This window comes from Peromyscus leucopus, chromosome 1 (genome assembly GCF_004664715.2).
Source record: "Peromyscus leucopus breed LL Stock chromosome 1, UCI_PerLeu_2.1, whole genome shotgun sequence".
Lineage (NCBI taxonomy): Eukaryota > Metazoa > Chordata > Mammalia > Rodentia > Cricetidae > Peromyscus > Peromyscus leucopus.
Window position 1 is genome coordinate 54,468,493 of NC_051063.1, and position 22,087 is coordinate 54,490,579.

Sequence of the window (22,087 nt, forward strand, 5' to 3'; positions counted from 1 at the left end):
CCCCACATTGGGCACCATTCATAGCTGAAGTTTTCCTGGTCCTGCCTGGCCCACAGTCAGGACAAATCTCTCCCACCTGCCAGTCCCATAGCCAAGTAAACAACACAGAGACTTATATTACTTATAAACTGTATGGCTATGGCAGGCTTCTTGCTACCTAGGTCTTACATCTTAAATTAACCCATTTCTATTCATCTATAAGTTTTCGCATGGCTTGTGGCTTACTGGTACTTTACATCTTGCTTCTCATGGCAGCAGCTAGCAATGTCTCCTCTGCTCTCCTCTTCTAAATGAGCCTGAGCTAATGGCTCACCAATCCACCCCCATTCCCACCTCTTCCAAGGCAAGGTCTCCCCTGGGGAGTCAGCCCAGTCTTGTAGATTCTTGAGGCAGGTGTAGTCCCCTCCTCCCTACACCAAGGCTGAGCAAAGTGTCTCAGCATAGGCACTAGGTTCCAAAAAGCCCACTCATGCACCAAGGACAGGTCCTAGTCCCACTGCCTGGGGACCTCCCAAACAGTTCAAGCTAATCTACTGTCTCACTTATCCAGAGGGTCTGGTCCAATTCCATGGGAGCTCCTCAACTATTGGTTCACAGTTCATGTGTTTCTACTAGTTTGGCTATTTGTCCCTGTGCTTTTTCCCATCATGGTCTCAATATCTCTTGTTCATATAATCCTTCCTCTCTCTCACTGATTGGACTCCTGGAGCTCCACCTGGGGCTTGTCCATGGATCTCTGCATCTGCTTCCATCAGTCACTGAATGAGAGTTCTATCATGACAGAGTGTTCAGCCATTCAATCACCAGAGTAGGTCAGCTCAAGCACTCTCTCGACCATTGCCAGTAGTCTACGGTGGAGGTATCTTTGTGGATTTCTGGGGATCTCTCTTGAATGTCAACAGCAACTCCCATTTTCTGCCTTTTCTCAAAGCACCTTCCAATGTTTGAAGTGTTCATGAAACTTCTCTTACTTAGTAGAAAATGGCTCTATGAAAGGGCTGATGAGTGTCATATAGAAGCCCTTATTCTTGAATATTGAAATATCATTTCAAATCGAGCTTGATGCCCAGCTTGCCCATGTCTGTCCTTCCATGACGCCCTTCTATCATATTGACATAGAAAATGAATAAACATCTCATGTGAATATTTGGAGCCACTCAAAATGCAAATGTCATAAGATATACAACTTCTATTCTTCTAATTTTTATTATGTTTTTATAACAATTACTTTTGTTTCTGACATACATGCAGGTGTAGATAGAATGTACTATGGTCAGGTTCACCCTCCATCATTCTTATCCATGGCACATTCCTGCTGAATATTCAAATGAGCACACAGTCCTCTGTAATTTCCCTATGACAGCCCTACATTCTGTTGGAAGGACAGTGAGATGCTGAGTAGAAACCAGGGAAGTTGATGAGTATCTCCTTGATTCATCAAGCTCTCTACTTCTGAAATGTGTCAGAGATACCAGGTGTAGGAATACAGTGAACCACAGTGTTGACTCTCCATAAACCAGTACTTGCAGATGGGTCACCTTCCTTAAATTATTACCCACTGAGTGCAGCCAGAAATTTCTCAGGTCCTGCCTAGAGGGACAAGTCTTTTCCACTTGCATCTCCCAAGCAAACACACAGAGGCTTATATTAACTATAACTGCTCGGCCATTAGCTCAGGCTCATTGCTGACTAGATCTTACACTTAAATTCATTCATAATTCTTATTTATGTTTAACCAGATGGCTTGGTACCTTTTCTCAGTTCTGCCTTGTCTGCCATCTTGCTTCCTCTGTGTCTAGCTGGCAACTCCTGACTCAACCTTCCTCCTCCCAGAATTCTCCTTGTCTGCTTATCCCACCTATGCTTCCTGCCAGGCTACAGGTCAATCAGTATTTTATTTATCAGCCAATCAGAGAAACACACATTCACAGCATACAAAATGACATCCCACAGCACTTCCCCTTTTCTTTCTAATAAAAAAGGAAGGTTTTAACTTTAACAGTAAAATTACATGTGGCAAAACAGTTATTGAGCAAGAATTACAGTTACAATATCTAGTCTATTTATATTTGGCAAAATTAAATAAAATATTCTATCTATCCTATATTTGTGAGTCTAAGGTTTCATATGTAAGCTTTTAAGTTTTATCATAACCAAGGAAAATTATAACTATCTAGTCTTCAAATACATCAAAGACCTCAGAAGAATATATTACCTAAGTAAACAGGAAATGTATTGTTAGCAACTTCCAAAATTCTGGAAATGACAGAGACAGCTGCCTGCCTGGACAGTCATCCAAATTTCTTCTGTAACATTGGGGCATCCATCTTCAGCCAATAGGCCTAGAGTTTTTTAATCACTTCTCTCTATGTCCTGTAGAATATTTGGCAGTTTCTTCTGTAAAGCAGGAAACTGAAGAACCATCTCGCCTTAAAAAGTTCAGTGGACACCTTCCTATGGGTCCTGCATGTCCAATTTATACAACATTTTGTCAAGCAGTCTAGGAAAGAACAGTTTCTTACACAAATGGCTAACTTTGCCATGAATAAGATAAACTCCATATGGAGTATCTTCGACACCCATTCGCCTCCTTGAAGTAATTAGGAGCAGACATGTCTCATTGTCCAGAAAAGTCTAAGTTCTTACAACATTTTAAATGCTATATTCTGTAGGTCTTTGAAGTGTTTGAAGATTATATACCTGATTGAAATATATCTATGTATATCTAGAAAAATTAACTAACATGACTACAAATTTGATTATCATAGATAACTAATTATTAATCTGTATTTCTTAATTATACATTACAATTTTAAATGAGCTTCACAAACATACCTTAAACAAGAGTAGAAATATACACACAATAGAACAAAATTAACTTTAAATTTGTAAGAAACTAAAATCTATAGCAATGTAAAACATTTACCCTATATTTCTATATCATCCCCCTTTCTTCTTTTAGAAAGAGGTTGTATTTATAATAACCCCCTTTAAATAAAAATGAACATTTATAAACAGTATTTTGGGAATTTGGGCATAGCTTCTCATACTGTTTGCTGCTGGGTAAAGGCACTGGCAATCTAATGGGGATTCTGAGAAAACTAAGAGTTATGGTAAAGACCTGACTGGAGTAGTAGTGATGCTGTATTCTCTAAGCCAGTTGCCTTGAAGCTGTTTTCGGATGTTGGATCATCTGGGCCTCTCAGGGGGTCTTCCTTGATCAAACCATATGAGGCTGGAAGCAATCCACAGGTTCTCATCTTCTGTGGAAACAAAAGCAGAACCTCTTTTCTAAAGCAACATATCCTGAAACATAAATTTTGAAATCAAGATACCTTTAAAATATACATATTGATTTAACTCAGCAGTTTTTACAAACAAATGTCTCTCTGCAGTTAAAAATCCCAAAGACAATATAATCCAGACTCTCTATGTGATTTCCCATTTTTATGTGGATTATTTTTTATATTACTTTTACTGTCTCTTTAAAGACTTTATTTTTAAAATAATTTATTTCTTTATGTAACTGTCTTTTTCTTCCAAACCTACATACATTTTTGCACACATTGTAAAAAGTTTAGAGTTTTATTTCATCTGCATCTGTCTTATTGTGGATCTATAATCTTTCTCTGACCAGGAGAGGCTTTAAATTGTTAAACTGCTTGGCTAGGACCAACACAACAGCCTTGGCTGCCGACTCTGCCTACCTCAGCTTCCCAACATGGCAGAAGTATGCCTACTGCCAAAACCAGGAAACAGTGTGCCTATGCTTCCATCCAACAGCATGTAGCCCAAAAACCTTTTCTTTCTTTCCTTTTTTTTCTGTTTGTACTAGCAAAGGCTAAATCCACCACACACCACACTGTGTGACTTGGAGATGCCTCTATGTACTGCAGCAGGAACCCACAGCTGTGCTGCTTAGCTCACAGAGGCTGGCAGCCAGCTCCTTCTCACAGCAGCTGTCAGGAGGCGAGTTTGTGCTGCTACTGGCACGGGAGTGTGAGACTAGGAAGCCCAGTGTGTCTCCACTTCTGTGCATTTACAGTTTTTAAACTTTCTTAGGTCTATATGGCTCAATGCCTGATGGTGAGCACCAAATGTAGCCGGGAATTTCTCAGGTCCTGCCTGGCTGGCGGTTGGGACAAGTCTTTCCTGCTCACGTCCCCCCCCCAAGTAAACACACAGAGGCTTATATTAATTATAACTGCTCAGCCATTAGCTCAGGCTCATTTAGAAGAGGAGAGCAGAGGAGACGCTGCTAGCTGCTGCCAGGAGAAGCAAGATGTGAAGACACTGGTAAGCCACAAGTCACATGGCAAAGTATAGATTTATAGAAATTGGTTAATTTGAGATATAAGAGCTAGTTAGCAAGAAATCTGCCATGGCCGTAGTTTAAAAATAATATAAGCCTGTGTGTGTTTATTTGGGTCTGAGTGGCTACAGGACCACAGGGCCACAGGAGCCAGGTGGGACCAGGAAAACTTCAGATACAAGTGGTACCCCACATTGGGCTCCATTTGTAGCTGGCAATTTATTGGGTCCCTCCTAGCTAGTGGTCAGGGCAAGTCTTTCCCACTCACATCCCCAAAGTAAACATGTAGAGGCTTATATTAATTACAACTGCTCAGCCATTAGCTTAAGCTCATTGCTGACCAGCTCTTACACTTAAATTCACCCATAATTCTTATTTATATTTAGCCATGTGGCTTGGTACCTTTTCTCAGTTCTGCCTTGTCATCTTGCTTCCTCTGTGTCTGGCTGGCAACTCCTGAATCAGCCTTCCTCTTCCCAGAATTCTCTTTGTCTGCTTATTCTGCCTATACATCCTGCCTGGCTACTGATCAATCAGGATCTTATTTATCAACCAATCTGAGCAACATACATCCACAGCATACAGAACGACATTTCACAGCAACTGAGGACTTTTACTCTCTGCAGTTTCTCCACTCTGTATTCGCCACTTACAAATGGAAAGTGAATTCCTTCACCTCAGAATGACCATTGTCCCTGATTTTCCTCTCCACAGGAATGCAGACCCTGCGTGTGGTTTTGATAACACTGGCAGGAGCAAACTCTGCTGTGATGACTAGCAATAATATCATACACTCACAAGAGCTACTCCCCACCGTGATCAGGTACATGATTTGGTGTAAACACCTGGGTAGTTATCAACAGCAATCAATAGTAGTGATTACAGGAGTGACCAAAGTTTATCTGAAGTTTTCTTTTTGCAAGATAGATTAAGTCCAGCTGTGAACTGGTTGTATTAACTAATAAAGATCTCATGTAAATATTTGGAGCCACCCAAAACATAAGTGCTGTGAGAAATAAGACTTCTGTATCTTTCACTTACAATTATGTTTTTTCACATTTATTTTGTTTTAGCAGTTTCATGTAGATATTGATTGTGGTTGTGTTCTCTATCACTCTTACCTATGTACCATTCCTGCTGAATTCCTTCTTCTCAGCTGGTACCACATCTACCATTACATCTTTGCATTCATTTGTATGCAGGTGTGTGTGCATGTGTGCACACATGCACACATGCACTCAAGCACCCCTGCATACGCTCATGTACATGCCGTAAATTGGGTGTAAGTAATGTGTTTGGTCATCACTTTTTTTTTTAATTTTTACTATTAAGAAATTTTCTATTTGCCAGGTGGTAGTAACACACTCCTTTAATCTCAGCACTTGGGAGGCAGAGGCAGGTGGATCTTTGTGAGTTGGAGGCCAGCCTGGTCTACAGAGCAAGATCCAGGAAAGGCACAAAGCTACACAGAGAAACCCTGTCTTAAAAAACCGAGAGAGAGAGACAGAGACAGAGAGAGAAATTTTCTATTCATTTTACATATCAACCACAGATCCCCCTCTCCTTGCTCCTCCTGCCCCCAACCCACCCCCAATTCCCACATCCTCCAAGGCAAGGCCTCCCATGGGCAGTCAGCATAGCCTGGTACATTCAGTAGAGGCAGATCTAAGCCACTCCCCCCTGTACCAAGGCTGTGCAAGGTGTCCCCCATAGGCACTGGGCTCCAAAAAGCCTGATCATGCACCAGGGATGGATCCCAATACCACTACCTGGGGGTCCCCTAAACAGTTCAAGCTGAACAACTGATTCGCTGTTTAGTCCAGTCCTATGGGGGCTCCACAGCTATTGGTCCACAGTTCATGGGTTTCCACTAGTTTGGCTGTCTATCTCTGTATATTTTCCCATCATGATCTCAATGTCACTTGCTCATATGATCCCTCCTCTCTCTTTCATCAATTGGAGTCCTGGAGCTTGGCCTGGGGCCTGGCCATGGATCTCTGCATCTGCTTCCATCAGTCACTGGATGAAGTCTCTATGATGACAGTTAGGGTATTCACTAATCTGATTACTGGAGTAGGCGAGTTCAGACACCCTCTTGACTATTGCTAGTAGTCTAAGGTAGGGTCATCCTTTTGGATTCCTGGGAACTTCCCTAGTACTTTGTTTTTCCCTATTACTATGATGTTTCCATTTATCACAGTATCTCTTTCATTGCTCTCCCACTTTGTCCCTGTTCCAGCTTGAACCTCCCATTCCCTTATGTTCTCATCCCCATTCCTTGCCCTCCATTGCCCCCCTCACCCCCAGTTTGCTCATGCAGATCTCATCTATTTCTCCTTCACTGGGCTATCTATTTGTCCTCATTAGGGTCCTCCTTGTTAGCTAGCTTCTCTGGAGCTATGGGTTGTAGTCTGGTTATCCTTTGCTTTACAACTGGTAGTCACTTATGAGTGAGTACATACCATGTTTCTCCTACTAAGTCTGGGTTACCTCACTCAGGATGGTATTTTCTAGTTTCATCCATTTGCATGCAAATTTCATGGTATCATTTTTTCTTACTGCTGTGTAGTACTCCATTGTGTATATGTGCCACATTTTCTTTATCCACTCTTCAATTGAGGGACATCTAGGTTGTTTCCAGGTTCTGGCTATTACAAATAATGCTGCTGTGAACATAGTTTAGCATGTGTCTGTGTGGTAAGATTGAGCATTCCTTGGCTATATGCCCAAGAGTGGTATAGCTAGGTCTTGAGGTAGATTGATTCCCAGTTTTCTGAGAAACTGCCATACAGGTTTCCAAAGTGGCTGCACAAGTTTGCACTTACACCAAACATGGAGGAGTGTTCCCCTTGCTCCACATCTTCTCTGACATAAGCTGTCTTCAGTGATTTTGATCATAGCCATTCTGACAGGTGGAAGATGGTATCTCAGAGTCATTTTGATTTGCATTTCCCTCATGACTAAGGATTTTGAACAATTCCTTAAATGTCTTTGAGCCACTTGAGATTCAGCTCTGTAGCCCATTTTTTAATTGGATTGTTCAGTATTTTGATGTCTAGTTTCTTGAGTTCTTTATATACTTTGAAGATCAGCCCTCTGTCAGATGTGGGTTTGGTGAAGATCTTTTCCCATTCTGTAGGCTATCATTTTGTCTTATTGACCATGTCCTTTGTACTACAAAAGCTTCTAATTTTCAGGAGGTCCCATTTATTAATTGTTGCTCTCAGTGTCTGTGCTACTGGTGTTATATTTAGGAAGTGGCCTCCTGTGCCAATGCATTCAAGACTACTTCCTACTTTCTCTTCTATCAAGTTCAGTGTAACTGGATTTATGTTGAGGTCCTTGATCCACTTAGACTTGAGTTTTGTACATGGCAACAGATATAGATCTATTTGCAATCTTCTACATGTTATGCATATACCCAGTTATGACAGAACCATTTGCTAAAGATGCTTTCGTTTTTCCATGGTACAGTTTTGGCTTCTTTGTCAAAAACAGGTGTTCATAGGTGTACAGACTAATGTCAGGGTCTTCAATTCAATTCCATTGGTCCACAAGTCACTTTTTATGCCAATACTAAGCTGTTTTTATTACTATAGTTCTATAGTACAGCTTATGGTCAGGGATCGTGATGCCTCCAGAGCTTAGTCTATTGTACAGGATTATTTTAGCTATCCTGGGTTTTTTTGTTTTTCCATACAAAGTTGAGTATTTTTCTTTCTAAGTCTATGAAGAATTGTGTTGAGATTTTAATGGGGATTGCACTGAATCTGTAGATTGCATTTGGTAAGATTGCCATTTTTACTATGTTAATCCTACCTATCCATGAGCATAGGAGATCTTTCCATTTCTGATATCTTCTTCAATTTTTTCTTCAGAAACTTAAATTTCTTATCATACTACGGAAGACAGTTGTTTGGCTTGAACTGTTTGGGGAGCACCCAGGCAGAGGGATCGGGATCCATCCCTGGTGCATGGGCAAACTTTTGGGAATCCGGGCCTGTGCTTGGCACCTTGAGCAGCCTTGGTACAGTAGGAAGGGGCTTGGACCTGCCTAGGCTCAGTGTGCCGGGCTCTGCTGACTGCCCATAGGAGACATGAAGGCGTGTTGGATTTTCTCACAGGCTTTTCCAAGCATCTAATGAGATTATCATGTGTTTTTTTTTTCTTTCAGTTTGTTTATATGGTATATTACATTGACAGATTTTCATGTGTTGAACCATTCTTGCATCTCTGACATGAAGCCTACTTGGTCATGGTGGATAATTTTTTGGATGTTTTCTTGGATTTGGTTAGCCAGTATTTTGTTGGGTATTTTTACATCAATGTTTATGTGGGAGATTGGTCTATAATTCTCTTTCTTTGTTTCTTTTTTTGTAAAATTTGGGTACCAGGGTAACTAGTCTCATAAAAAGAGTTTGGTAATGTTCCTTCTGTTTCTAGTGTGTGGAACAATTTGAAGAGTATTGGTATTAGCTCTTCTTTGAAACTCTGGTAGATTTCTGTGCTGAAACCATCTGGTCCTGGCCTTTTTTTGGTTAGGATACTTTTAATAACTGTTTCTATCTCCTTAGGGGTTATTGGTCTATTTAAATAGTTTATCTGGTCTTGACTTAACTTTGGTATATAGTACCAATCCAGAAAATTGTCCATTTCTTTCACATTTTCCACATTTGTGGAGTAGAGGTTTTTGAAGTATGACCTGATGATTCTCTGGATTTCCTCATTGTCTGTTGTTATGTCTCTCTTCTCTCTCTCTCTCTCTCTCTCTCTCTCTCTCTCTCTCTCTCTCTCTCTCTCTCTCTCTCTCACTGCCTTTTGGTTAATTTGGATAAGGGCTTGTCTATCTTGCTGATTTTCCCAAGGAATCAACTCTTTTTCTCATTGTTTCCTTGTATTGTTCTCTTTGTTTCTATTTTATTGATTTCAGCTCTCAATTTGATTATTTTCTAGTGTCTATTCTCTCTGGATGAGTTTGCTTATTTTTGTTCTAGAGCTTTCAGGTGTGCTCTTAAGTTGCTAGTGTGAGATTTCTCCATCTTCTTTATGTGTGCATTTTGTACTATGAATTTTCCTCTTAGCACTGCTTTCATAGTGTCCCATAAGTTTGGGTATGTTGTACATTCGTTCTCATTGAATTCTAGGAAATCTTTTATTTCTTCCTGGACCCTTTGGTGATTCATTGGGCATTATTCAGTTTCCATGAACTTGTAGGCTTTCTGTAATTTTTATTGTTGTTGAAATCTCACTTTAAGCCATGGTGGTTTGATAGAACACAGGAAGTTATTCCAATTTTTTTGTATCTGTTGAGATTTGCTTTGTGACTGATCACATCAATTTTAGAGAAGTTTCCATGGAATGCTGAGGAGAAGGTATATTCTTTTGTGTTAGGGTGGAATGATCTGTAGATATCTATTAAGTCCATTTGGGTTGTAATGTCTGTTACTTCCTTTATTTCTCTGTTAAGTTTCTGTCTGGAAGGCCTATCAGTTGGTGATAGTGGGATGCTGAAGTCTCCCACTACTAGTGTATAGGGTTTGATGTGCTATTTGAGCTTTAGTAATCTCTCTTTTACAAATGTGAATGCCCTTGTATTTGGGGCATAAATGTTCAGAATTGAGACTTCATCTTCTTGGATTTTCCCTGTGACAAATATTTAATGTCCTTCCCAGTCTCTTGATTGATTTTAGTTTGAAATCTATTTTATTAGATATTAGGGTAGCTACACCAGCTTGTTTCTTAAGTTCATTTGATTGGAAAGTCTTTTCCCAGCCTTTTACTCTGAGGTAGTGTCTGTCTTTGAAGTTGATGTGTGTTTCTTGTATGCAACAGAAGGATGTATCCTGTTTTTGTATCCATTGTGTTAGCCTGTGTCTTTTTATAGTCAAATTGAGACAATGGATATTAATGACCAGTGGTTGTTAATTCCTGTTATTTTTCCGGGGAAGTGTTGTGTGTTTCCCTTCTTTAGTATTTGTTGGTGTGGCATTATCTAATGCCTATTTTTTCATGGGTGTATCTAACTTCCTTGGGTTGGATTTTTTCCTTCTAGTGCTTTATGTAGGGCTGGATTTGTGGATAGGTTTTGTTTAAATCTGGTTTTATCATGGAATATTTTGTTTACTCTATCTATTGAAATTGGGAATTTTGCTGGGTATAATAATCTGGGTTGGCATCTGTAGTTTCTTAGTGTCTGAATAACATTTGTCCAGGACCTCCTGGCTTTCATAGTCTCCATTGAGAAGTCAGGTGTTATTCTGATTGGTCTGCCTTTATATGTTACTTGGCCTTTTTCCTTTGCAGCTCTTAATATTTTTTCTTTATTCTGTATGTTTAGTGGTTTGATTATTATGTGGCGAGGGAACCTTTTTTTTTGATCTAGTCTATTTGATGTTCTGTAAGATGCTTGTATCTTTATAGGCATTTCCTTCTTTAAGTTGGAAAGTTTTCTTCTCTGATTTTGTTGAATATATTTTCTGGGCTTTGAGTTGGTATTCTTCTGCTTCTATCCCTATTATTCTTAGGTTTGGTCTTTTCATGATGTCCCAAATATCCTGGACATTTTGTATTATGATTTTGTTGGCTCTAGTGTTTTCTTTAACTGCCAAATCTATTTCCTCTATCATAACTTCAATGCCAGAGATTCTCTCTTCTATCTCTTGCATTCTGTTGGATATGCATCTATAGTTCTTGTTCGTTTACTCAGATTTTCCATTTTCAGCATTCCCTCAGTTTATGTCTTCTTTATTATCTCTATTTCAGTTTTTAAAACTTGAACTGTTTCCTTCACCTGTTTACTTGCTTTTTCTTGGCTTTCTTTAAGGGATTTATTGATTTCTTCCATTTTTGTTTTTTTTTTCCTCCATTTCTTTAAGGGAATTTTTCATTTTCTCTTTAAAGACATATATCATCTTCTTAAAGTCAATTTTAAGGTCAATTTCTTCTGCTTCTTCTGTGTTGGGATGTTCAGGTCTTGCTGATGTAGAGCCATTAGGTTCTGATGGTGCCATATTGGTCTTTATGTTGTTGACTGTATTTTTGCACTGGCATCTACCCATCTCTTCCTCCACTCAGTGCAAGCAGTGTCTGTGTCTGAGGGAGCCTCTCTTGGTCTGATCGATACTCTTGGTCCAATGGGAGCACTTGGTCTAATTGGAGCACTTTGTCCAATCATTGCTGATGGATTCTGTGTCTCAGGGAGCAGCTCTAAGCCCAATTGGTGCTGACAGGCTCTGTCTCAGTGAGCAGCTGCAGATTCAGTGGGTGGGTAGGTTAGGGAGAGGTGAGCTTGTGGGTTACAGGGTCTGTTGGGTGATGGTGGTAGTCCAACCTGTCTGCAGGAGACCTGTCTGCTGGCCAGAATTTGGAACTGCAATTGGTGAGGGTGTGGGGGTGCAGGGTTGTGCCCCTGGGCCCAAAGCCTCGAGGTTGGAGTGTTCAGCTATGAGGACAAAGATTCACCTCTTAGTCCAATTGGCACTGGCAGGCTATCTCAGGGAGCAGTTTCAGTCTCAGAGGGTCTGCTCATCACATTTTTAAAAATACTCTTCCATCTGTTTGTTCCCTGTTTTGCAAGCCCTTCTTCCTGCCAGTAGAATCCCCTTGTCCTCATCATTTCATTTTAATGTGTGCTACCAATCTCCCCCCTCTTTTATCATTTTAACATTATAAATTTTATTACAGAAAATCATTGCAAACAAAATGAACATCACACACAAAAATTAGTCAGATTCAAAATATATGCATTTCAATGAGCTTCTATCCAGTTAGAATAACAATTCTGGAGCTGTGGAGCTTCACATTCAATTTTACACTTTCACTATTAAATAAAATTTTCTATACTCATCCACCACCAAAAATGAAAAAATTCTATGACACAGTTGGAACTGACAAAACAGTGTGATACCTTTATATCCTCTTTTATATCTCCTGTCCATTATAAGAATTCCTTCCTTCCTCATTCCCTAATATTACATCTGTCTCATTCTCTTTTCTACTTGTTATACTGTACAACCATGTATACTTGTATGTATGTGTGTGTGTGTATATATATATATATTATTGACAACAATATGTATACTTGTATGTATGTGTGTGTGTATATATATATATATAATTGACAACAATATGCAAATGAGGGATAGCATTTTTCTTTCAGAGCTGGGTGATGTCATGCATTCTAAGTCCATCCATTTTCCTACAAATTTTGTAATTTCGTTTTTCTGGAGAGCAGAGTAGTATTCCATTTTTATATGTATTTATACAGCACATTTCCATTACCCATTCAACTGTTGCAGAACAACTCCTTTCATTCCAGTTCTTTCCTGTCATAAATATGTCAGCAATATACATGAGGGTGCAGATATTTCTGTAACTGAATGTGGAGGTGCAAGGGTTTATGTCCAAAAGTGCAATTGCTAGGTCTTTTGGTAGTTATAGTCTTAACTTTTTGAGAAATCTCCAAACTGATTTTCACAATGGTTGTATTAATTTGCACCATACCAACAGTGAATTCATGATCCTTTCTCAGCACATTTTCTCAGGTATATTTGTTGTCAGATGTCTTGGTGATAGTTATTCTGATCAAGGTGAGGTGATATCTCAAAGTAGTTTAAATTTGTCTTTCCTATACTGCTAGGGATATTGAACATCTTTTAAAATACTATTGGCCATTTGTGTTTCTTTCCTTTTAAAAGTTATCTATTCAGTATATTTTCTCATTTGTTAATCAACAGGTTTATTTATTTGGTGTTTAATTTCTGCAATTTGTATTTTCTGGATATTCCATCGTTTTCTGAAGTGTAGCTGATAAAGCTTTTCTTCAAAGCTGCAGGCTGTCTCTTTACTCTGCTAATCATTTCTTTTGCTGTGCAGAAATCATGTTTTCACTTAGTCTCCTCTGTTGGTAACAGGATTCGATTCTGTGCCATTGGTGTTCTATTGGTGTTTGGAAAGTTGGCTTGCCTCAGTATCTTAAATGGTCTCCCTTATGTTTGTTCTAGACATTTCAGATTTTAGGTTTAAAGTCAAAGGTGTTTATTCAATTTTGAAATGATTTTTGCACAAAGTGAAAGCATCAAGTTTTATTCTTCTGCTGGTAGTTGGCCAGCACCATTGGTTGAATAGGTTATCTTTTTTCCAGTGTTTATTTCTTCCTCCCTTGTAAAAAAAATCACTTTGTTTTAGCAAAATTTTGACATTTTATTTCCATGTCCTCTATTCTTTTCCGCTGGTCTACTGTGCCTGCTTTTATGTGAGTCCCAAGCAGTCTTTTTCACTATAGCTCTATAGTGTAATTTGAGACTGAGTATTAGAATACGCCCAGCATTGTTCTTACTCTTAGGATTCCTTTCACTATTCACAGCCTCTGTGGATCCATATGAATTCTTGTATAGTTTTTTTTCTAAACATGTGAAATATAACACAAATTTTGAGAGGTATTATATTTATTCTGTAAATTAATTTTAGTAGTATGGCCATTTCCACAATATCAATTCTGTTAATTCAGTATTGTGAGATGTCTTCCAATCATCTAGATTCTTCTTTTATTTCCTCCATACATTTAACTTTCATTGAGGAGATCTTTCACCTCTTTGGTTAGATATATTCCTAAATCCTGTTTGGGGGAATTATTTTGAATAGGATATTTTTCCTAGTTTCTTTCACTGAGAGTAGACTGATGGTATAAATGAAGGCTACTGAGTTTTTATAATGATTTCTGTTCTGCAACATCACTGTAAGCATTTAGTAGGTTAAAGAGTTTTCTGGTATAGTTAATAAGATCTTTTGTCAGGGTCTGTCAGAGTCCAACTCTGACCTGTCAAAGGGTTCTTGAGGCGAGAAGAGGGGAATGAGGGAGTATTATGTGGAAAGACAGAGACACAGGATAGCTTCGGGCCAGCCACCTTGAGATTTATTCCAAAAGGCTTTTTATACAATGTCAAGGAGCAAGGTAAAAGACCTCCCCCTTTCAAGATCAAAGCACAACGTACAGCCAAGTGTAGACCCTTCAGAACACCTGGTAAACCACACCTGTGGCCAAATCATTTCATTATGCATCCCTGCTGGGTAAAGCAAGCTCAGATTCTCTGACATTGAGTAAGGTCTTACCAGGAAGCTTCTGTGGGCCTCCACAATCTTTTAAGTAAAGAATCATGTCATATGCGAATAGGGACAATTTGACTTCTTCCTTTACTGATGTTATCTGTTTTGTGTGTTTCTCGTGTCCTAATTGTTATAGCTAAAACTTCAAGCACTATATAAAATAAGAGAGAACAGTGTGTGCATTCTTGTCTCATTCTTGATTTTAGAAGTATTGCTCTCAGATTTTCTCCATGTAATTATTTAATGTAACCCTTATTATTTTGAGATATATTCCATGTAATCCTAAAGTTTTCAGAACTTTTATGATTTAAGCATAGTGAACTTGTCAAGTGTCTTTCTAGCATCAACTGAAGTAATTATGTGATTTCTGTCCTTCAGTTGATTTATATAGTGTATTATGTTTTTATTTACATATATTGAATCAAACTTGCCTTCCTGAGATGAAATCCACTTGGTCACAATATACATTCTTCTTCATGTATTCCTGAATTCAGTTTGCAAGTATTTTGTTAAGATTTTTTTCATATGTTAATCAAAGAAATTGGTCTCTGAGAGACAGCCGGGACTGACCTACTCTGGTGATGGGATGGCCAAACACCCTAATAGTTGTGCCAGAAACCTTATCCAAGGACTGAGGGATCTGGATGCAGAGATCCACAGCTAGGCCCTGGGTGGAGCGCCAGGAGTCTAATTAGCGAGAAAGAGGAGGGTTTATATGAGCGAGAATTGTTGAAACCAAGGTTGGATAAAGCACAGGGACAAATAGCCAAATGAATGGAAACACATGAACTATGAACCAAGATCAGGCCCTCTGAATAGGTGAAACAGTTGATTGCCTTGATCTGTTTGGGAGGCATCTAGGCAGTGGTACCAGGTCCTGGGCTCATTGCATGAGTTAGCTGTTTGAAACCTGGGACTTATGCAGGGACACTTGGCTCAATCTGGGAGGAGGGGACTGGACCTGCCTGGACTGAGTCTATCAGGTCGATCTCAGTCCTCAGGGGAGGCCTTGCTCTGGAGGAGGTGGGAATGGGGGGTGGACTGGGGGGAAGGGGAGGGGGCAGGAAGAGGGAGAACAAGGGAATCTGTGTCTGTTATGTAGAACTGAATAGTGTTGTAAAACAAAATAAAAAGAAAGAAATTGGTCTCTAGTTTTCTTATCTCTTCTTTCTTTTGTGGTGTTTTTGTGTGATTGTGGTATCATGATATTACTGTATTTATTGAATGGATTTGGTAATATTCCTTTATTTTCCATTTTATGGAACAAATTAAGAATGGTAGGTCTAGTGTCTTCCTTGAAAGTTTAATGGAATTCAGCAGTAAATCCATCTGGTCCTAGGCTTTTCTTAGAGGAAAGACTTTTAATAACAGCTCCAATATCATTGCCTGTGATCGATCTGTTTAAGTTTTCATATCTCAGGGGCTTAATTTTGATAGGTGATATTCATTTAGAAGTTCCTTCATCTCTTATGGATTGTCCAGTTTTTCATAGTGTAAGTTTTTGCAATCAGTTCTAATGATGTTCTGTATTTCACTGGAGTCAGTTGCAATGACACCCTTCTGAGCTCTGATCTTAATAATTTTCATCTTCTCCCTCTTTGTTTTCATCAGATTAGCTAAGTGTTTATCAATATTATTAACTTTTTGAAAGAACAAAGTCTTTGTTTGGCTTTGTAAATTGTTCTTTCAATCTCAATTGCATTAATTTATTTCTTACTCTTTATTATGTCTTGCCATCTAGTGTGTTTAGTTGGCTGCTTGTTGTTTTGAAGAGCCATGAGGTACATCATTGGGTTATTTAATTGATATGTCTAAGATTTTCATATGAAACTTTGTTGCTATAAACTTTTCTCTTAGGACTTCTTGACAGCTTCCCAGATGTTCTGATAGGATGTGTTATAATTTTCACTTGTCTCTAGGAAGTTTTTAATTTCATCTCTGATTTCTTGGATAACCAACTGTTCAGTCAAAAACATGTTATTTAGTGTCCAAGTTTTTTTGTGGTTTCTGTAGTATTTCTTATAGTTGATTTCTGGGTTTTTTTTTTTTGAATTATTGTCTGATAGAAGACAAGGAATTGACTCAATTTTTTACTTCTTAGATTTGACTTTGTGTCCTGTGATGTGACCAGTTTTGGAGAAGGTTCCATTTACTGCCGAAAAAATGCATATTTCCTACATGTTGGATGGAATATTCTGTATATATATGTGTGTGTTAAGTTCAAAGTATACATTAGCTCTAAAGTTTCTATTTATACTTTGGAAGACCAAACTAAATTTGAGAGTAGAGTATTAAAATCACTCACTATTATTGCATCAGAACCACTATGATATTTTACGTCTTTTTAATGTTCATTTTACGAAATTAGAAGCCCTAATGTTTGATGCATAAAAGTTTACAATTATATATTATTTTGATTAATTGTTTCTCTTATCAATACATAGTGTCCATTTTTATCTCCTCTATGTAGCTTTGATTTGAAGTTTGGTTTCCATGATATAGCTACACCTGCTTGTTTACATTTGTTTGGCAGTTTGTTTTCCATCATTTGACAGTGAGTTTTTTAGTATTTGCTGGATGAGAGTGTTTCTTGACCACAACATGCAATTGGTTCTTGTTTTTTAATTCTCTCAATTAATCTGTGTCTTTTTAGTGGTGAATTCAAGCTAATTACACTTAAGTTTATTATGGAAATGGTTGATATTCCCTAACAATTTGTTAGGTGATAGTCTGGATTTCTGCATTATTGATTGACTGGAACCTGAAGGAATAAGGGTCCCAGATGGAGAGGTGTCAAGAGGGGAGGACAATGGTGAGAGTATAATGAGGACAGAAAGCTGGGTCAGGAGGTCTACATTAGCTGATGACTCATGACAGCAAGTTGAATGAAAAGGTACAGCATATAAAATACTGTTTGCAGGGGAAAATGGGACAGAGTCATCAGAAAGCTAACACATGATGGGATAAAGTGAACAAGAACCTAATCAAGCAATGTTGTGAAAAGAGATCACAAGATATGTCAGAGACCAATGACAAAGAAGCCTTGGGACTAATAAGACCCAGCTCCAGACAGGACCCTGCCAAGTCTGCCCCTAGACAAGGACACAGAATTAGCATTCCCTTTGTTCTTTCATCAAGGCAGTTAAGAAAGGCTTGGACAGGCCTGGCTCCCAACAGTGGATATTTATTTTCTTCCTCCAATATTGATTTTGAGGGTTTGATGAGTTGCTATGTTGGACATGATTGTTTCTTTCCCAAATGTACTTTATTCATCTGTGCTTTTGATTAAGTGTATGCATGCATGTATTCACTTGAAGAAAGCTGCCTCTCCTCTCCCTCCCTGCAAATCATTAACTAAGAACTTTCTGCATTGCTCACCTGGTTGTCAGGAATCACTTTCATTTGTATTTGTCTTGAAACGTCCTCATTTCTCCATTGGTTTTGAAAGATAAATTTACTGGCTATGGCGTTTTGTGCTCACATTTGTTTATATTCAAAGCCTGGAATATTTCATCTGATGCTCTTCTGAGTTGTATGGTTGCTGGCTAAAGTCTGGGATAATTCTGCAGTGGGGCCTTTGTGTGTGAGTGGAGGCCTTTCTCTTGCTGCTTTCTGGGTTCCTTTGTTACGTGTATTTCGATGTCCTGACTGTAATATATCATGGAGCATTTCTTCTCTTAGTTTGTCTGTTCGGAGTTCTATAACATCTTGAATTTGGATGCCTGCCTTCTGTGATGTAGATGTAACCATCTTGTTAAATAAGAAACACAGCCAATGCAGAGATGAAAGCCCAAGAGGTCAGAGTAATAGCTAAGCACTAAAAACCTTACTTTCACTGACACTCCTGTCCTTCCCTCTGCCAAGAGACCTCCTTCCTGTGACTCTGTCTTCTTATAGACTTTCTGTTTTGCTTTCTCATTGGTTGTAAACACAACCACATGACCTCCTCATCACTGCCCATCTATACAGACCTCCAGATCTTCTATGGTTGGTATTGAGATTAAAGGAGTATGTCTTCATGCTGGTGGTATCCTTGAACACACAGAGATCTGCCTGTCGTGTGATCGGGATTAAGGGCATGTGCTACCACCGTCAGACTTCTGCTATGTCTTGCTATTAGCTCTGATCCCCAGGCAACTTTATTTATTAATATACAATTAAAATCACATTTCAGTACAAATAAATATCACCATATTTCCCCTTTTCTATTTTAATAAAAAAAAAGGAAAGTTGTAACTAATATAAGAAAAACTATATACAAAAGTAGGATAACTATAAGCAATAAATACCTAAGGGGTTGGGGATTTATCTCAGTGGTAGAGCGCTTGCCTAGCAAGCACAAAGCCCTGGTTTTGGTCCTCAGCTCTAGGGGAAAAAAAAAAAAAAAAGAGCAGCCCGTGCAAAATCAGTTGAGGAATTGGTGAGGTGAGATAGCTGTGGCTTGTTCTGCTTCTCTGATCTTTCAGCATTCACCCCAATAACTGGCCTCAGGTTTGTTTTTATTAATAAGACCCTCTAAGATTCATGCTACACTACACATTGGGGAGTTTTCTGCTATAATTTACATAATGGATTGTCTATTCCATTACATTTTTCTTTTTCTTCTTCTATACCAGAAATTCTTGGGTTTGGGCCTCTTGGACATGTCTCAGAACCTATTGGGATATGCTGTCTTTTGTGTCTTCTTAAAGGAATGTCTTCATGGCATTCAGCTATGAGGACTGATGAAACATGATGATATTGAATGAGTTGATAAAGTTGTCATGGTTGTGTGCCTGAGGACCAAGGGTGGGGCTGGATACTAAGCACCAAAGTGACCAGCTGGAATCAAATCTTGGCCTTTTAGATTCTATGAACCTGCTGGAGGCAAGATACCAAACTTAAGAAATGAAATCTGTCTGCTATCAGAGGGATGTGGTTGGCCCCACAGGCCAAAGTAAACTATAGGACTACAGAAATATAGACTCTTGGTCCTGGAGTGACCTTTAACACTGGAAACTTCAGAACTCTGCACCAATAATGACCTCAGAGATGACTAAAACCAAAGCTCCAGTTCCACAAGGGATGCTGGGAACCCTGGAGACAACTCTACACTGAACTCTGAGAGCACTGGGCTGGAGATCAGGTTGCAGATTCCTCTGTGACCCTGCAATAATGGGAAGCCTGAGTGCCTTGTGCTCTCTGGTCCTGTTGTAGCTGGAGGCCTGATCACCTGGTGATCTATTATCTCTCAGAAACTTAAGGTTGTTTACCCAGAGTTTAGTCTTCCTGAGAAACTGGAAACCTGGACACCTGCTCCTCTCTGGTCCTACAGAAACACCTAATCTCTTCTCCTTTAGTGATTTTTTTCTATCCCCTTCCTGTTGACATTCCTAGTTTACACCCTATACCCATATCACACACACACACACACACACACACACACACACACACACACACACACACACAAAATCACACAAAGTTCCATAAAAGCTAAAATGTAAGACCTGCATGTAAGAGAACACATATGGTATTTATCTTTCTGAGCACTTTATAAATGACTTTATTCTTTGACCTTGACAAAATTACTATCAAATAAAACAAATTTCCAAAGCAAGTAACAAAAATCTTAAGTAAAATTATTCTGCACATTGAATCATGGTTAATGTAATCACAAGTACATTGAGTTCCAGTTTGCTAGATTTTTTTCTGAATTATGTTTTATTTTCCAAGGGCAAGAGCATTAGGAGTCATTGGTACTGCTGGTAATGTGGGGGCAGCCGTGGCTCCTGTTTTAATGACCCTCACGATGTACTCTGCCTCTTTACCCTGGATCATCTATGGAGTCATCTCCATCCTTGCTGGCTTTGTTCCTCTTCTCCTTCCTGAGACCAAGAATAAGCCTCTGCCTGACTCCATCCAAGATGTGGAAAATGAGTAAGTAACACCTCTACCTCCCACTTGAGGGGACTTGTATGTCAATGGTCTATGATGTGGAAAGCAAAATAGCATTCAGACCATCTCTCTTCCAATGATCAGACATTGAGACTTTTTCCCATGTGGTCATTGAGTTTGGCATAGGAGTCTATCCTGTATTGCTTCATAAGGTAGTTGCAAATGGGGTTGGATTTCTCTGGACACAAAGACCAGCTCTACTAGGATGTACTAGGAAATTTATTAATAAATAGGCAAATTGATGTCTTCTGCCCACTATGCCTTTATGTAAAACACATAAAGCATATGTGTTAATGTGTTGCATGTGTAATGTGTGTGTGTGTGTGTGTGTGTATATATATATATATACAGAGAGAGGACAGAGAAGGGCATTAGATGTTCAACTCATTCTTTTCCCATTCTGAGGATTCCATCAATGAACCAGGAGCTGGGATGGTGACCAAAGAGTACCACAATACTGCAATTAGAAGCATTTGTGTCCATGCCCAGCTTTTTACACAAGTTCCTAGGATTTGAACTCAGGAACTGCTTCTTTTGCAGAAAATACTCAATGCACTGAGCTTACCCATTAAACCATGAAACAGATGTTCTTGCCTATATTTCACAATTATGCACAAATACAAATGGCATTTCATCCTTAAGAATCAGAATCATCTGTCAGCCCAGTGAGTGCTGTCAAGCTGTTTGAAACTGACAGTTTCTGGAGGCTTAGGGGTCTGCCATGATCACTCAGTAACTTAGAGGAAATAGAACCCGACAGAGGTGACAGTGAGTTTTTGCTGTGAGATTCAGATCATCTTGGTTTCATTAAGTATGAAAAGTTCACAACAGAAAGAATGACAAGGTCAATAATAAGATTAAACAAAAAGAATGAGCAGGATTTTTAAATGTGGGTGTATTTCCTGGGCTATTTTTCCTTCAAACCTCCTTGGAGAATGCTATGACCACCAAGGTAGTAAGTATCAAAGCTGACTCTTAGAGGTTACTAGGGAGGAGTTGGTTTTTATTTCCCCAGATACTTAAATCCTTTGGTAGAAATCTTAGACTTTACAAAAGATGATGGGTAAAGGGTGAGATTGTTCTTATGAATTAGGGATATAACTTTATTCTCTGTGTCCTTTCAGGTTCGTTTACACGTTGATGGTATTTGTTGTGTGTGTTCTAGGTGGAAAGGTTCAAGGCATACAAATGAGGAAGGTGCCATCATCAAAGTGACACCGTTTTAAGGAACTCTGAGAACTGGCCTCTGGTCAAATAGCAGGATAATGAAAAAAGTCACTCAGAATGTGCTGTCCCAGGAATATTCCTAGCTATTAGCAAATTTTTCAATAAATGCTGATGCAAATATGGATTGTATTTTATACCATTTTACTAAATTATTATACATGAAACACCTATAATTATTCACAGTAAGAAATGTGGAGATGACACTCAAGTGCCTGCCCTCGTCCCACAGATTGGGGCAGCAGATGCCACTACAATGAACAAATGTGTGATGGAGACATGGGAAAGACAAAGCATGTGGTAGAGATGGGAGAGAAAGAGAAGTACAGCAGTTCATGTGCTGTGGATAGAGGTGGAGGTTCAAAGGCTGTGAGGAACAGACAGATATGAGGAGCCTTTGCTGCCTCTTAAAGCCATGTTGATGTCCTGGGGCCCTGCTGTTAGCTGGACCACACTGATTGAGTGGCCTGTGCTGCTACCTCAATGTGGTCATGGTGATGTCCTGGTCCAGGC

The 22,087-nt window shown here is 39.1% G+C and overlaps 1 protein-coding gene across 2 annotated transcripts in view; it reads left to right on the forward strand.

Moving 5' to 3' along the window:
• The window catches only part of LOC114680710 (solute carrier family 22 member 19-like), a 34,345-nt gene extending 12,634 nt beyond the window's left edge, over positions 1 to 21,711 (forward strand). For both annotated transcript variants that reach the window (XM_037207572.1, XM_028853799.2), the window contains 3 exons: positions 5,027 to 5,135; positions 20,129 to 20,332; positions 21,516 to 21,711. In XM_037207572.1, coding sequence (XP_037063467.1) covers positions 5,027 to 5,135; positions 20,129 to 20,332; positions 21,516 to 21,576 — 374 coding nt within the window. In that variant the 3' untranslated portion in view covers positions 21,577 to 21,711. The remainder of the gene's footprint in view (positions 1 to 5,026; positions 5,136 to 20,128; positions 20,333 to 21,515) is intronic.
• The last annotated feature ends 376 nt before the right edge of the window (positions 21,712 to 22,087 follow it).